This window comes from Panulirus ornatus, chromosome 38 (assembly GCF_036320965.1).
Source record: "Panulirus ornatus isolate Po-2019 chromosome 38, ASM3632096v1, whole genome shotgun sequence".
Lineage (NCBI taxonomy): Eukaryota > Metazoa > Arthropoda > Malacostraca > Decapoda > Palinuridae > Panulirus > Panulirus ornatus.
This window is the reverse complement of record NC_092261.1, coordinates 1,363,711-1,381,445: the sequence shown is the minus strand read 5'-3', so window position 1 is coordinate 1,381,445 and position 17,735 is coordinate 1,363,711. Positions and strand designations below refer to the sequence as shown.

The 17,735-nt window shown below is 41.7% G+C and overlaps 1 protein-coding gene and 2 non-coding genes across 5 annotated transcripts in view; 1 reads left to right on the top strand and 2 right to left on the bottom strand.

The window, feature by feature from the left end:
- The first annotated feature begins 957 nt into the window (after positions 1-957).
- Positions 958-1,028, top strand: TRNAG-GCC (transfer RNA glycine (anticodon GCC)). Its single transcript has one exon. It is a non-coding gene; the product is annotated as a tRNA-Gly (tRNA).
- A 7,628-nt stretch (positions 1,029-8,656) lies between these two features.
- Positions 8,657-8,728, bottom strand: TRNAD-GUC (transfer RNA aspartic acid (anticodon GUC)). The gene has a single exon. It is a non-coding gene; the product is annotated as a tRNA-Asp (tRNA).
- A 4,292-nt stretch (positions 8,729-13,020) lies between these two features.
- Positions 13,021-17,735, bottom strand: part of LOC139760767 (neuropeptide Y receptor type 6-like) — an 80,723-nt gene continuing 76,008 nt past the window's right edge. For all 3 annotated transcript variants that reach the window (XM_071684326.1, XM_071684328.1, XM_071684327.1), the window contains exon 4: positions 13,021-15,432. In XM_071684326.1, coding sequence (XP_071540427.1) covers positions 15,330-15,432 — 103 coding nt within the window. In that variant the 3' untranslated portion in view covers positions 13,021-15,329. The remainder of the gene's footprint in view (positions 15,433-17,735) is intronic.

The following is a 17,735-nucleotide window of genomic DNA, read 5'->3' as shown; positions in this document are numbered from 1 at the left end:
GTGTCTGTGAATGTCACTGCTGATGACAAAAATCTCTTGAATCTCTGCTATTTCTCGAAAGAAGTGGCTTAAAATTGAAAATGTGTTACAACTGTTGTTTGACATTGTGGTAGAAGTCAAAGAATATGTCTTGAGAAACCTCGTAATGTAAGAGACACACTTCCCATTATGGGTCAACTATGAAACATTGAGATAATAATGTGAAACTGTAAAACACACAGGTGCACATTATGATCAAAATATGGCCAACAATACTGTTTAGCCTGATGCTGCTCTGAAACACAACTTTGAGAAAAAACTGATCAATTGAGACATTAAGGATGGATGAGAAATAATAAGAATCGGGCAATTTAGAATCATGAGGGACAGGCAGGAAGTAAGTGACATTATGTAATCAATGAATGTGATACGGAGTAGATTAGTTAGTGGGTAAGACGTATCACAACTGAACAGACTTGAGTGTGGCGCATTACGTACAACTGAGCAAATGAAAAGTTACAGAAGTGGCTTGAGGGCCCTGGATTCAGTAGAGATGATAGGTTAGTAAAGAAGATTTCAAGGGATGATTTGGAGAGAAATAAGTTGATACAGTAACTTTGGATATATTGCATAGACCGAGGGAGGAGGTGGAGGACAGACCCAGGAAGGTGGAGGATATACCGAGGGAGGAGGTGGAGGACATTAAGGAAACAATTGACAAAAAGAAAAGGATCCTTGAAGCCTTCGTGATAAACAGACCAACAAGTAAAAACAGAGAAGTATTGACTCATACACACACACACACACACACACACACACGAGGGGTGTGCAATCCACACGGGTCTGTTGTTGGAATCTGTTTAGGAACTGAATTGTTCTGTGATTCCCACAAAGACTGAGGGATTATCTTCCAGTCTTTAAGTATAAAACTATATTTTTTCTCTGATCTGATAAAGTGAAATCATTGTGTTGTTCATGGCATCGGTGGTTCAGTGGTAGAATTCTCGCCTGCCACGCGGGAGGCCCGGGTACGATTCCCGGCCGATGCATCCTTTTCATATAGTGTCTTTTTTACAGTAACAAATGAGAAGTAATTTACAAAAATTTCTAATACGAAATTCTCAAATAGAACCCAAAGCGAAATCTTTTGTTACCGGTGAATTGCTTCCCTCTAACATCCAGATGCGAGTTGTCCAACACTGACGCTCCAGTGTGTGTGTGTGTGTGTGTGTGTGTGTATCTGTGTGTGTGTGTGCGTGTGTGTGTGTAGAGGTCAAGCCTCGTTAAGGGTCGTATCGTTGCTGGAGAGGTGGGGGTGAATAGGGTTGATTCCTTTCCCTCGAGCTATACGTTATGCATACACTTGCTTAATAATAACGATGATGATAATGATATATATATATATATATATATATATATATATATATATATATATATATATATATATATATATATATATATATATATATATATATATATATGTGTGTACGTGTAGGAAGAGAGGAAAGTGATTGGTTCTCAGTGAATGTAGGTTTGCGGCAGGGGTGTGTGATGTCTCCATGGTTGTTTAATTTGTTTATGGATGGGGTTGTTAAGGAGGTAAATGCAAGAGTTTTGGAAAGAGGGGCAAGTATGAAGTCTGTTGGGGATGAGAGAGCTTGGGAAGTGAGTCAGTTGTTGTTCGCTGATGATACAGCGCTGGTGGCTGATTCATGTGAGAAACTGCAGAAGCTGGTGACTGAGTTTGGTAAAGTGTGTGGAAGAAGAAAGTTAAGAGTAAATGTGAATAAGAGCAAGGTTATTAGGTACAGTAGGGTTGAGGGTCAAGTCAATTGGGAGGTGAGTTTGAATGGAGAAAAACTGGAGGAAGTGAAGTGTTTTAGATATCTGGGAGTGGATCTGGCAGCGGATGGAGCCATGGAAGCGGAAGTGGATCATAGGGTGGGGGAGGGGGCGAAAATTCTGGGGGCCTTGAAGAATGTGTGGAAGTCGAGAACATTATCTCGGAAAGCAAAAATGGGTATGTTTGAAGGAATAGTGGTTCCAACAATGTTGTATGGTTGCGAGGCGTGGGCTATGGATAGAGTTGTGCGCAGGAGGATGGATGTGCTGGAAATGAGATGTTTGAGGACAATGTGTGGTGTGAGGTGGTTTGATCGAGTGAGTAACGTAAGGGTAAGAGAGATGTGTGGAAATAAAAAGAGCGTGGTTGAGAGAGCAGAAGAGGGTGTTTTGAAGTGGTTTGGGCACATGGAGAGAATGAGTGAGGAAAGATTGACCAAGAGGATATATGTGTCGGAGGTGGAGGGAACGAGGAGAAGAGGGAGACCAAATTGGAGGTGGAAAGATGGAGTGAAAAAGATTTTGTGTGATCGGGGCCTGAACATGCAGGAGGGTGAAAGGAGGGCAAGGAATAGAGTGAATTGGAGCGATGTGGTATACCGGGGTTGACGTGCTGTCAGTGGATTGAATCAAGGCATGTGAAGCGTCTGGGGTAAACTATGGAAAGCTGTGTAGGTATGTATATTTGCGTGTGTGGACGTATGTATATACATGTGTATGGGGGGGGGGGGGCATTTCTTTCGTCTGTTTCCTTGCGCTACCTCGCAAACGCGGGAGACAGCGACAAAGTATAAAAAAAAAAAATATATATATATATATATATATATATATATATATATATATATATATATATATATATATATATATATATATTCATTTATTAAACAAAAAGGTGACAGTGATGTAGGTGATCCAGTATAAGGTGGTAACCATGAGGAAATGGATCCTCGCACCCTCAACACGTCCTCCCTCTTCCCGTTCCTCTGTCCCTCCCTCCCACCCACATCCTCCCTCCCACCCACCTCCTCCCTCCCTCCACACCAGCTACACACACGTCTTTCCAGACTAGACGCCCAGGTCACCCTCACATGGCTCTACTCTCCTCTACATAACCCTCATCTTAAAGTTCACTAAACCTCAGCCCAGGTGACCTCCAGAACCCTTATCAAAACTGTTATAATGAGTTATGTTCTTTACGCTACACAGGTCAGCTTGATATTGTTCGTTGGTTCTTGTTTTCAGCTGGCGATAAAACTATTCAGCTCACCAGGTAAATGAACTCTGACATTAACACAAAAGAGGACTTAGATCTGCGGATGAAGTTAGTGGCCACGTGATAAATGAAGCTGTGGTAGCGAAGCCTTAGCAGGACTCAGTGACAAGCGAAGCCTGATCCGAGCGCTCGCTAATCTGGAAAACTTTCTTACACCTGGTTGTGGCTGCGGCCACGGCTTCCTTTTTGGTACACAATATGGCAGGCGTGACTTGTCCTCAACGGAACCATTGTTGTTCGTCAGGTATTTAACACCTGCTGCGACCCAAAGGTGACCTAATCATTAAAGTCAAACTTTAGTTTCTTGGCAAGTAAATCGGGTCAGGTTTAGTGAAGCCGGTGAGTGACGACCGAAGCTTCGTGTGCATCTCAGTGAGCCATGGTGTTCGAAGAGCATCTTACCAGACCAATTTTTGTTCAAGTACAAACTCTCAAAACTATCGCTTCGCCATGATCCTTAGACGATACAAATCTTAAAAGGTTTTGAATGGTATTAAAGGACTTCATATCATTCAAGACGTGTAACAACAGCAGGATAATTATGAATACGAGTAGTGTGAAGAAGGCAATTACCTCAGACAGAAGCAATGACTCTCCTCTTCCAGAGGCAACACCCCAAGACCAGGAACGTCTCTCGCCCCCTGCAGCAGCACCATGGGACCCATGCCTCTCCTCTCTTCCTGCTCTTGCGACCCTCCTCCCGCCTCCTTCCCCTGCAGAGCGTCCTACAGATACCCGTAAATGTATAGGAAATGCAAATGAGAAAGGCTGTTGGCTTATGACGCCTTAATCCACAAGATTCCACACTAATACCAATCTACTCCAACTCAGAACATTGAGAAGACGCTCTCGCCGTCATCCGCCAACAAATGCTGGCAAAAACAAATCTAGAATGTTACAAGAAAGAATGAAATGGTAAACTCATGTATAATGTCTTCCCACACTGTGCTAAGATATGCTCCACTGCACTACATTCTAACTTATTGATTCATTGAGTTTATGTGGTATTATGTACATCTTAATTTCACCAAGTATTGAGTCTATGTGGTATGATGTACATCTAAGTTTCACCAAATCTTTCATTGAAAGTATAGAATGACAGTAAGAGTGTATGACTAAACTAGATACAAAGTAAAATGATTTCATGATAAAACGTGTTTGTTCAATAGTTGAGCACATTAACCAGCCAGCCCAATGTACTGGAATGAAATATTGTCAGTCTTTGAGGATGAAATGAAGTGAAAGCTATTAGTATCTGTATATTTTTCAATCTTCTCATGCACGTGTATGAAGCAATATGTTTGAAATATTGACTATAGTTAACAAGGTTCTAATTGCTAGTAAAACTGAGCATAAGAATTTTAATCAATAACTACAGCATCGGTGGTTCAGTTTTAGCATTCTCACCAGCCACACGTGAAACCTAGGATCGATTTCTGGCTGATGCATTCTTTTAAACTATATTTTTTTCTGCAAATGAGCTCAGAGGTGAAATAGATAATAAATCCTATGTTCAGTTACCGACCATCCGAAAAATATTATAATAAAAAGAAGCAACGACATGAGAGCCATAGTCAGGGTGTTTCATGATGTGGTTAGTCGATGGTGACCCAAGTGTGTGAAGCGGTCAAGTGAAGGTCACTGAGGCTGGTTATGGGTAGTAAGGCGTGGGTTCAGTGCATCATACATGACAGCTGGATTGGACGTGCACGGATGAGGCAGTTCTTTGTCTGTCGCTTACGTTACCCAACTATGCGGGTGCACGTGCGCTGGTGGTAGGCCACAGCCCTCAAGTACCAACCGCCACTTGGATGCAGCAGGTGTACTGCTGCCACGGACGGGCTCATGAGCAGGGTTCCTCTCGCTGCCGTTACCGTGCTATACACGTGGGGCCCTCGGCTTACCTCTGTGACTTGCCTCATTATTATGTATATTTACATAACTATACACTCACTTTGTTCAGTGTCTTCAATATCTTACCCACGTCATAGCCTGCGAGCTGTTAGTACATGGAGTGACCAAATTACTAACAGCTTCAACCCTTCACCCACCCATGACCAAACCATGTGGTCAACTGAATCCGTCTGTCTTTCTTTATTGCACAAATACACCATTGAGGATCAGAGCAGCGCTGCCTACTCATAACCCTAGATTTTGCTGTAAAAGAAAAGAGTATCTGTGTACCGCTCTCAACCCCCCACGCATCTGAATGCGTATTAACGAAACGTTCATCGACCTGAGCCTCAATCAAAGACAACTTGGCTTATCTCTTCCTGATGTGAACCAGGGATGTTGGCAACACAATGGCATCATGATGTGAACCAGGGATGTTGGCAACACAATGGCATCATGATGTGAACCAGGGATGTTGGCAACACAATGGCATCATGATGTGAACCAGGGATGTTGGCAACACAATGGCATCATGATGTGAACCAGGGATGTTGGCAACACAATGGCATCATGATGTGAACCAGGGATGTTGGCAACACAATGGCATCATGATGTGAACCAGGGATGTTGGCAACACAATGGCATCATGATGTGAACCAGGGATGTTGGCAACACAATGGCATCATGATGTGAACCAGGGATGTTGGCAACACAATGGCATCATGATGTGAACCAGGGATGTTGGCAACACAATGGCATCATGATGTGAACCAGGGATGTTGGCAACACAATGGCATCATGATGTGAACCAGGGATGTTGGCAGCACAATGGCATCATGATGTGAACCAGGGATGTTGGCAACACAATGGCATCATGATGTGAACCAGGGATGTTGGCAACACAATGGCATCATGATGTGAACCAGGGATGTTGGCAACACAATGGCATCATGATGTGAACCAGGGATGTTGGCAACACAATGGCATCATTCTCACATGTATGAACATCAGCTGGAGCAGTTGACTTCCGTGGCATCAGTGATGAAGTTCTTATTTATCTCATCGATCCAGATCATTCATAAAATTGTCGAAATAACCGGACGACACTGGATCAACTGAGGATGAACATGCAATAATTTGATTGATTCCTTGAGCACGACGGTACGACCCTTGAACGCGACGGTGCAACCCTTGAGCACGAGGGTACGACCATTGAGCACGACGGAATCACCCTTAAGAACAACTTTAAGACACTTTAAAACGACTTTCGACCATTAAGCACTTACACTGAACTATCAGAAATATATTTACAATGACTGGATAAAAAATGTTGAAATTTTTACCACAATATCTCTGACGTAATCAGAGACTAGATACTGAACTCTAGAATTTTACTGGAAACCAATCAAGGAAAGGTCGACCGCTTCGGGAACCAATAATCCACTGATTCCATCGTATGTAATGGCCAGCCACTGGCTTATCCCTTCCTCAGAATTACTGGCATCATCCAATCTGTGATATCATGTCATCACTATGTACTTACACACTTCACTGATGACCAGTTGGCATCCACTACGTACAAGGAGGAATGTAAAGATTTCCATACTAGTTTTGTGTTTGTTTGGCTTCCTCGTGTAGCATCTTAACATATAAACGGTAGTAACATAGTCAGTCATCATCATACATGGGTAAAGGTGATACACCATCTATCAAACGTTGGGGTTGGTCTTTTAGCAATATATTGCCGTCATTATGATCCGTAATTACTAACGAGGTAACTCATACAATACAAAACCGACAAGAAAATTAACAATTATGGGAGGACACTTAACTTGTTAACCTACAAATAACCTATGGAGTCATAACACAAGGTTATAAATGCCCTGACGTCTTGCTTATAAACACCATCGAAGTAACTCATACAATATAGAACTGATGGTAAAGGGAGAATCATGGGTAATGCACTCAACCTACTGACATGTCAAAACATGCAGTGTGCTATCATGTGTCTCACACCATAATAATGACTGGCTGCTTCCCCTCAGGTCTCTGATGTTATAAGTTTACTTAAGGGAGGATCATCTGGTTACTCGTGTCCTTAACATATAATCTTAACAACATATAATCTTAGCTGTGGATTATAAACAGACTCCGGCTGGGTCTGTGTGTGTATACAAATCTGTGGCTCCGTCCTCCAGGTCATGTCGGTCCGTATGCCCGCTGCCCGCAGCGCCGTACCGCGCTCGTTGCGTCAACCACGCCCTGAGTACGTCCTTCGCGCAGTTCACATGCCATGTCTTCACTTGGCTAAGACTCATCCCGGATGGGACACTGTTTAGAACAAAGGCCGCGAGTGTCCCTGTAGAAATATTATTGGCTCATTAACCACACAGGGGATGAGCCTCGCTGAACTCATCCTTCAGCGACAGTGGAATGTATGAGTGACCGGCGTTATGACACATGTATGTCCTCCCTGCTGCCTTCCCGGGTGGAGGGACGAGTGTTGTGGTCTGCCGGTGAGGTGGTTCAGGTTGCGGTCTGCAACGCTCCTGGAACACTGTCCAGAGACAGTGCTGGTCTCTGTCCTGAGGGCGCTAGATGCCAAGTCGTGTTAATTCACTTTCTTTAACGAGGCAATTTACTAATTCATACCTTCAGTTTTCCTCGCTCGATGTATATTCGTTATGTCATTAATTGACATACTTTTCACCGTATTTCGTTTTTGGTCACCGTACATATTGCATTTTCCACCTGGCATAATCCTATATGGGACCTGCTATAGACGATAATATGTCCTTATAAACTTAGCAATTCATTCTGTCATCAACTTACTAGTATACTTATGATATATGAAATGGAGGATCTTACACATTAATTCACTTGCATTATCCTTACAATACGATAATTTGGTCATTATTAGCTAAACTATCTTACAACAGTAGCATAACTGGCCTATCCCCGGGGAGAGAGAGAGAGAGAGAGAGAGAGAGAGAGAGAGAGAGAGAGAGAGAGAGAGAGAGAGAGAGAGAGAGAGAGAGAGAGAGGTGTGATGGGGTATCAGTGGGTGTGCCAGCCTCCTATAGTTGATCTTACGACCCTTGGTTGACCTCACGGTCCCTGGCACTACCACACCACCGCACTGCCGCCACACCTGGCTTCACTACATCTGGTCACCTGCCTTCATATAGCGACTCCAGTATGAATATGTACATGTGTATATATGTATATGTCTGTGTATTTATATGTATGTATACGTTGAAATGTATAGGTATGTATGTGCGTGTGTGGGCGTTTATGCATATACATGTGTATGTGGGTGGGTTGGGCCATTCTTTCGTCTGTTTCCTTGCGCTACCTGGCTAACGCGGGAGACAGCGACAAAGTATAATAAAATGAGGCAGGCGTGGTGTGGCCCAGGGTTGGGTACTGCTGGACGTGTGTGGCTGGCGGGAGTCGGGCAGACCAGTGCGCCTCACTGTTCATCACCGACCTACCAACCATTCTGACTAACCACCTGGGACGTAAGTTTACCTAGAAGCGGAACTAGCACGTAGCGCTTACCGCACAGGGAGAGCTAGAGGAGGAAGAGAGAGAGAGCAAGTAATTGAATAGTCCAACGATCCCCCACCACACACACACACACACACACTGTGGGGCTCAAAAATTTTTCTCCCCGGCGGGGTATCGAACCCCGGTCTCCCGCGTGACAGGCGGGGATACTTACCACTATACTACCGAGGAGTGAACCATATGTACGGAGCGTGCGTACATGAACCCGTACGATATGTCGAGACTTATTGTTCTCACGTCATTAGGCTCTTTGTTGTGTGTGGGAGGCGTCGTCTGCCGCAGCTGTTCACAGCAACACTAACTAACGACAACCACCGCCTGTGTGGCACTAACCAGGTCGGGGCCTCCTGTGCGCTCCCAGCGTGAGGCGGGTAACGTTCCTGGTCGCACCACAGCACTACAGTATGATCCTTACTACACTGACCCAGCTGCTGGGCCTTCCCCGCACCCAGCCTACTGTGCGGGGATCAACTACCGTCTCCCCGGCGGGGAATCAAATCCCGGTCTCCCATGTCACAGGCAGGGGATACTAACCCCTGTAGTAAGGAGACCTTAAACGTCACATATATGGCTGCAGTAATGTAAAATATTTCCTGAGGTTATCATGGGTTTCACGTTCCTCCCTCCCAGTAATGTGCCGTGTGGTTGCAGCCAGCAGTATACACACCTTCATGATTAAATTTGACAAATACTTCGTTGTTGTTGCACGACTGACCTTGTTTGCGCCTCTGTAGTTACGTACGTACAAGATTTACAGGTGTTTCTCGTTAAGTCATCTGTCTGCTTTTTTATTTTCCCCACAATAATCTGTTTCACAATTCTTGCACTACCACAAACAGTCTCGAAGGAACCAGTTGTCTGTGTTTACAGCACCTCGTGTTCCTGGTCTCGTGTACGTAAAATTTCTCATTCTTTCTAGCCTTTTTCTGTTCCTCCCAGTTATCGTAAGTTGTGCGAGCGTCCTCGACATACTACGTGTTCTGATATTTCTTCCCACACGCTTATTCTCGACTCCAGTGCAGGCAAGGACCTCCTCAGGTGTGTATCCACCCACCCAACTACACCAGTACACTTACCCAGGCCCTCACCTTTCTGGATTACTCTACACTCCGTTATGACACACATCTCGCACCAGTACTCACTAGTATAGTGTCTCACACCTCTACATTGCCCACACACCCTACACTAGTGTGCTTATGTTGAGTTTTGACCAGTGTACAGACACACACACACACAAAACCAAACATCGGTACACACACTGACTCCTCTACCCTGTATAATCATGTACTCATCCCATTTACTATATCCTTTCTACATAAAATGGTATCATTTCATTCGCCGAATTTCGTGACATATGGCATGGAAACACAACCATCAACACAGACATTCTGTATCAACATTTTTATTTTCAGTGGAGCAAACCCAAGTGTTAGTGACACAGTGGATAATCTAATCAACCAATATGAATGAAAATATTTATTTCGTTTACAATCATAGAAACAGCAAAAGTAAACAGAACATGCACGGCATCATCATCACCATCACCATCATCATAATCATCATCACCATCATCACCATCACCATCATCATCACCATCATCATCATCACCATCACCATCATCATCACCATCATCACCATCATCATCACCATCACCATCATCATCACCATCATCATCATCATCACCATCATCATCATCATCATCATCACCATCATCATCATCACCATCATCATCATCATCACCATCATCATCATCATCATCATCACCATCATCATCATCACCATCATCATCATCACCATCATCATCATCACCATCATCATCATCACCATCACCATCATCATCATCATCATCACCATCACCATCATCATCATCATCATCATCACCATCATCATCACCATCATCATCATCACCATCATCATCATCATCATCATCACCATCATCATCATCATCATCATCATCATCATCACCATCATCATCATCACCATCATCATCATCATCATCATCATCATCATCATCATCATCATCATCATCACCATCATCATCATCATCATCATCATCATCATCACCATCATCATCATCACATCATCATCATCATCACCATCATCATCATCCATCATCATCATCATCATCATCATCATCATCATCATCATCATCACCATCATCATCACCATCATCATCACCATCATCATCACCATCATCATCATCATCATCATCATCATCATCACCATCATCATCATCATCATCATCATCATCACCATCATCATCATCATCATCATCATCATCATCATCATCATCATCACCATCATCATCACCATCATCATCATCATCATCACCATCATCATCATCATCATCATCATCATCACCATCATCATCATCATCATCATCATCATCATCATCATCATCATCACCATCATCATCATCATCATCATCATCACATCATCATCACCATCATCATCACCATCATCATCACCATCATCATCATCATCATCATCATCACCATCATCATCACCATCATCATCATCACCATCATCATCATCATCACCATCATCATAATCATCATCACCATCATCATCATCATCACCATCATCATAATCATCATCATCATCATCATCATGATCACCATCATCACCATCATCATCACCATCATCATCACCATCATCATCATCATCACCATCATCACCATCATCATCATCACCATCATCATCATCATCATCATCACCATTATCATCATCATCATCATCATCACCATCATCATCATCATCATCATCACCATCATCATAATCATCATCACCATCATCATCATCATCATCATCATTATCATTAGCCACAGCAGCTGCTTCAGAAGGTCTGCTTCCCCAGACTCATATTATTGATCAGGTTGTGAGAAGGTGTGCATGGTTGGGTATTGGGTGATAAATATTGCTGACGAGTCCGTGTGTATAGAGGAGAGGAATATTGTCTGATGTTTGTATCATTCGCTTCAGGTGGACACTTTTTGCAAATATAATAATATTGCTTTACAACAATAAAAAGTCTCATTAAAAGTAAGTCACATATAGCGTTATATAAGCTGATTTCTATAGTTATCTAGTTTTATTACCTTCCTAGTAAATATTTATGTGTGTATCTTGTGTAAAAGAATATGTAAGTTGCAAATGGATTATACATAAATGCAGATGTAAAAACCAGAAAAAGTCAATGTAATTCAACGTATGACCAAGTAACTAATAATAAAGATATAGGAATTAAGAAGATAATGACCAAGTAACTAATAATAAAGATATAGGAATTAAGAAGATAATGACCAAGTAACTAATAATAAAGATATAGGAATTAAGAAGATAATGACCAAGTAACTAATAATAAAGATATAGGAATTAAGAAGATAATGACCAAGTAACTAATAATAAAGATATAGGAATTAAGAAGATAATGACCAAGTAACTAATGATAAAGATATAGGAATTAAGAAGATAATGATCAACATGTATCGAGAGATTTATCTTGGTTTGTTCCTACGTGGGAGGGTCGTCCCCTCACCGAGTGGGGTTTGCTGAGCTGACTCTTAGCATCACGTGTGTCTTGACCTGACCACTGACGCCATGGTTGCTCAGGTCACATCTTACTCTAACGATGATGTGTATAGCCATGGCTAAACAGAGACTGAAGGTCTTCATTCGCATTATAAAGAATGTATTTTGCTTTTATATTTTACCATAACCGACGTGCCTTGGGGCAGAAACATACCCTAATCATGGCATCCTGGACGGAGCAAAAGCAAGATGATTAAATCACTTACAGCTCCTTAGGTGTGTGCCGACCTGACTAGTGAATATGAGGAAAGTTGCAGTGGAGGACCAACAGACGGAAACGAAGAGAATCCCGCAGTGGGAAGAGGAAGGTATCATAATGGCTGGTCTCCACACAAGAACTGTCGGAAGCAGTAGCCATGCGCATGGTACGGGTCCATGTCTCAGTAGTAGGAACACGTCCATGCAGTGCGTGATTAATGATGAGATGAAGAAAAAATTCTCCAAGCTTTAACACAGTAAATACTGAGTATAACAAACATTCTTATCGAGGGTTACCCACCAAAACTTTCCCGAGACAATAATGAAATTCCGCAAGCCTTGCAGTAAGTGACCTGCGACAGTAGCCATGACACAGACGAGGTATGTCATCAATAGTGATGACTATAATGTTGATTGCTCGTTCATGCCCGAGGATTCTGCTGCCTGCTGGTTACATCATCCGGACACAGTTCATGATGGGGCAGTGGCGCTGCTCCGTGTACCATGTGTTGCAAGTGAACACTGAGACAGTCATCACGTTGATCTATCATCTGCCAAGATTTTTCTGAAGGCTACCTGGAGAGAGAGAGAGAGAGAGAGAGAGAGAGAGAGAGAGAGAGAGAGAGAGAGAGAGAGAGAGAGAGAGAGAGAGAGAGAGAGAGAGAGAGAGAGAGAGAGAGAGAGAGTTTTCTAAAGTTAGGGTTCTCTGCAGTGCCTCCATAGATCAGTGGAATCTCTCAGCCTTCGCTCACGTTTCCCGAGGCCGACACAATATACCAACAATAATCTCTACATGTATTTTCAGGCAAGATGCTTATGATGGGTGGGCTTCAGTGGTGCTACGTAATGAGGAATGGGATCCAGTGGTGTTAGGTAAGGATGGGTGGGCTCCAATGGTGCTGTGTAATGAGGGTAAGGTTATCAAGTGGTTACGCATTCAGTGTGATTTTGTCACTGTAAGAATATTCTCTGTTTCTTATGATTATATATAGAAAAAAGGTATAGAAATATCTCTGATAACTCAATGGTCATTATATTCTCAATATCTATTGACAAGAACACTTGCAACACATACCTTACACTATGATGTAAACATAAATCCTGACACATCGTGAACACCACTGGTTTTGCTGTAAGAAAATTTCATCTTTGCTTATATCAAAGCTGAATGTATCTTCCTGGTTTCCACATCTTTTAACACACAATTGTTCTCTTGAATTAGTTACATACATGATGGATAAAAAGTACAATTGGTAGCAGACATAATAATGAATAAAAGAATACGAAGCACCAAAGAATCGCAAAGAAAACCAATTGGCATCATAACTTAACGTCCTCACATTTATACAAGTCTGCTGAATAGTTGCCTATTGAAAGTAATTTCCTTTCCCATATGATACTCTGAAGAATGACCTCACGTTTTTACACGTCCCGCATGAACAGTTACCTATTAGATGTTGTTTCTTATCCTATTTTATGAGTGGTCAACAAAGGTTGTGTTAGGTAACGTGTTTGTTTAACAATCAACGTACTTATTAGATACTGGGGATCATTGTCTCATGTCTGTTTACATGTCAGCTTTTGCAAGGCAAAAAATATTTATCATAAGTAGAATGGAATATATGGTAAATGAATCGTAAGATGGGAGTTCGAATACATTATGATTCAAGTAGATGGAGTCGATTAAAGCCAGTGTTGATCTATTTCTTTCTGAGTTGATAATGAAGCTTGTTAAAGGAGCTGTACTCATCGTTCTCTTGTGTATTCTCTACAGAAGAAATGATCAAAAATTGATTAGAATTCATACTTCTTTTGACGATAATTTTTGCCTCTCCAAAACTGTAACCTTCTTCCCAGTAAACCTTAGGTTTAGATCATAGTGAAGACTACTAGACTTGGCTGAACAACATACCAGAGAAGATGCAGTATTCACTCACCCAAGAGTCGATGAAAGCAATAGATCCAAGAAGAGAGGTAAGGAAATCAGTGGATCCAGGAAGAGATGCAAGGAAAACAACAGATTGAGGAAGAAAGGTAAGGAAAGTAATAGACTGCCTTTTATAACTCAACAGACTTTTTTGCATAGCAGTGGTCATCGCTGGTGGGACATCGGCAGTTTGTACCTATTAAAAAAGCCTTACAAAAATCATAAAACGGGACAAAGAAAAATATTTCCCTTTACCTGACGTAAAGCTTTCATTCTCTTCATCATCATGAGGCTAGTTACAGAAATGAAGACGTAACATAAGTTGGAAAGGGAAGTTATGTAATGTTTCCTTCTCAGTTTCTGTGTCGCTTTGTGCTGAACATCATTTCCCCCCTGTTTACTATCCCTGTCTTACCCTAGTTATTTTTCTATATGTTATACATTTTATTTTCATTTCCTCATCGATATCTTTATTTGCCTCGTTCGATTCCCATCTCAATCTCCGCGTGTGGATTTTTTTTTTTTTTCTTTTTTTTTAAGCAAGCGACTAACAAACATGTTATTTTGGATGACCAGTAAGTTGCTCCTTGATATGTTAAACAAAATCAACTAAGTTCATAATTTCCTTTGTTCTTGGAATGCTATCAAGACATTCATTTGTTAAAGTATTTGTTCTGAATACAAGCATACACAGACACGCAACATACCCAGGAAACATACAAACAAACAGAGATAGACAGATATACGTGTATACATACAAACTGGAAACCCTTCACACATATGTTCCTAACATGAACCTTCCCTATATTACATTCTGACAGTTTTATATAAGCAAGGTAATAAATCACGTCGTTTAGCAATACTGTCATTCAAAAAATAGATGCAATATTTACACATTTTAACAAAGTATTCTTTTCACGTGTTACAGGCGTCTTTCCTAATTATCAAGGCCAAGTCTTACACTCAGTTAACACGTAACATCCACATACAACTTACACCAAGACACAGAACACTCACTTGCAACACTTAACATTCGCATAAGAATTCGAAAACCCTTCAATTAGTCAGTTTTCTCCCAACAGAGACGTTGTTGACCTCAATACTATCTTCCATTTTCGTTTTATCTTTCTTCTTTGTTTGCTGGGGCTTCTCGTTGTGGCTGAAAAGAAAGGTTAGGAAGTTTTAATACTGTTACAACGGGTATTGAATATTATCATCACACATCTGGACAGCTAGAGATCTAGCAAGACATCTCAAAGCCCAAATATCACATATTAGAAACAACATGTGTCAAAAGTGTTTTTGTTGGATTATAGTCAGTGACATTTAACAGTTGATGGCCGCTGAATGCAACAACATATGTTCATTTGAATTCCAGCCGAGTGTGTGACTTTCATCCGTGTGTGGTTGACATAGTGAGAGGGAAGTAAACAAGCCACTACATAGCAGTGTTAACCGAGATCAACATCAGCTTTTAAACATTAAAGGATGGTGAACAAAGATAGTTTTCTGCAGTTGTTGTGGTTAACATAAGAGCGCTCAACAAGTGCATAAAGAGCGGGAAGGAAGTGTGTGTCATATATTAACTATTTGTGTATACAAGAGGGAGTTTAACATTCGTAAGTCGCAGCCTCTCATCCCTGCACTTTCATGTGAGTTTTTCAGTGGTGGTAACACTTTCTTCCTCCCGGCTTAGCTTCTTCCACGAGTCCTCAGCTCTGGTGAAGAGGACATGCTTTATCACATCCCTCAATGCAGTTCCTCTCTTCCCTCCTGCCTAACAAACTCCCAGCTTGGTTTACTGTTCTGGTCTCCGTTCGGTCGTTAGTGTTTCATGTTACTGTTGTCATAGCCATCGTGGGTCTTCTGTATAGTTATATTTAGGTAAAGCTGATGATCATAAAGCAAAGCCCCAAAAGCTCTCTTGTTCTTACTGAAGGGCGTCAGGGGCTGAATCATTACCAATTCATATCTGCAAAATGTCTGCCCGTATCCATCTCTCTTCCAAAGTGACCATAACAAGGGCGTCCCTCATGCTTCTCACGATGGGTCCTGTTCTTTGGATCGTCTCCAGCGGTTCTCTGCGGCTCTTTAAGTTAGGAGACCAGACATCTGCGGTATATATAGCTCAGTACGAGTCTTTAACCTGTAGATCTTAAACATTTCACTATTCTTGTATTGGAAGGCAACGTCAACACTGTCCCAAATGTAGTTTGTCTCGGCTACGATCCTTCTCACATGCTGTTCTGGTGACGAGTCGGGCCTGACGTCAACTCCCAGGTCTCCTTCACAATACTTGACATGTATCAAGCTCCTGCTGCACAGTTCTCACTCTTCTTGTCTTCACTAATTGGCATACACAAAATCAGATTTCTTTGGTTAATTGTTTAACTGCTGCTGTATATACTCCAGCATCCAATGTCTGTTTGGACAGTAAGATTATAATACAGTAGCAGTTTTTTCTTCATTCCTAAACATTTATCAAAACAGGTGTATTGACCGGGTGGCAAAGCAGGTGTACTGACTGCGTAGGCAGACTGGTGTGTGCATTGCTATTTTTGACTAAATTTCTTTAAGTAATACAGAGAGCAAACTGATGATAAGGAGTGTAATTAAATGTAATCAAAGGAGAAAACTTTCCTAAGGCCATTGATATGGGACCACTCTGAAACAGGAACTCTCTCCTCTTTCACTCCATCCTTTACTGGGGAGAGATGCTGGGAGGTTGATCAGTGTTTGGGGTGACAATGTGTTCTGAGAGAGAGAGAGAGAGAGAGAGAGAGAGAGAGAGAGAGAGAGAGAGAGAGAGAGAGAGAGAGAGAGAGATTCAAATAGATCTGAATATCAGGTATCATGACCAGCCCTTCATTCATTCGCCTCATTATGCACTAATTACCAATTCATTAGTTGAGACGGGGTGTGGGGTGTGGGGGGGGGGGGTTGGGTACTTCGTCACCCTGCCTCATAACATATCTCATGCTGCCTCTTTTTTCGGGGGAAGGGGATGGTGAAGTACAAGGGTAGATAGGTACAAGAGGTTAAACATGAGGAAGATAAAATAGAAAGAAATCTAAAGGAATAAGATACATAAAGAAATTTAACAAAGAGTTGTTTACATATATATATATATATATATATATATATATATATATATATATATATATATATATATATATATATATATATATATAATTTGTCGTACATTTACGCTTACCAACCTTAACGAGAAAACACGATTCTCATTGATCATTTCGAAATTCACCGGTCCAATCAGAGACGATCCTTTTTCTATTTTTTATCGTCTGTACATCTGATGGCAAACAGAACACCCATCTACACTATATATCTACAGTTACTGATGCAATGAATGCAGTGTGATGTACCAGCCTTCACGACATTTACGGATTAAACCTGGGTTCTCACAGTGGCCATGGCAGTTCTGAGTCCTCACAGCGTCCACGG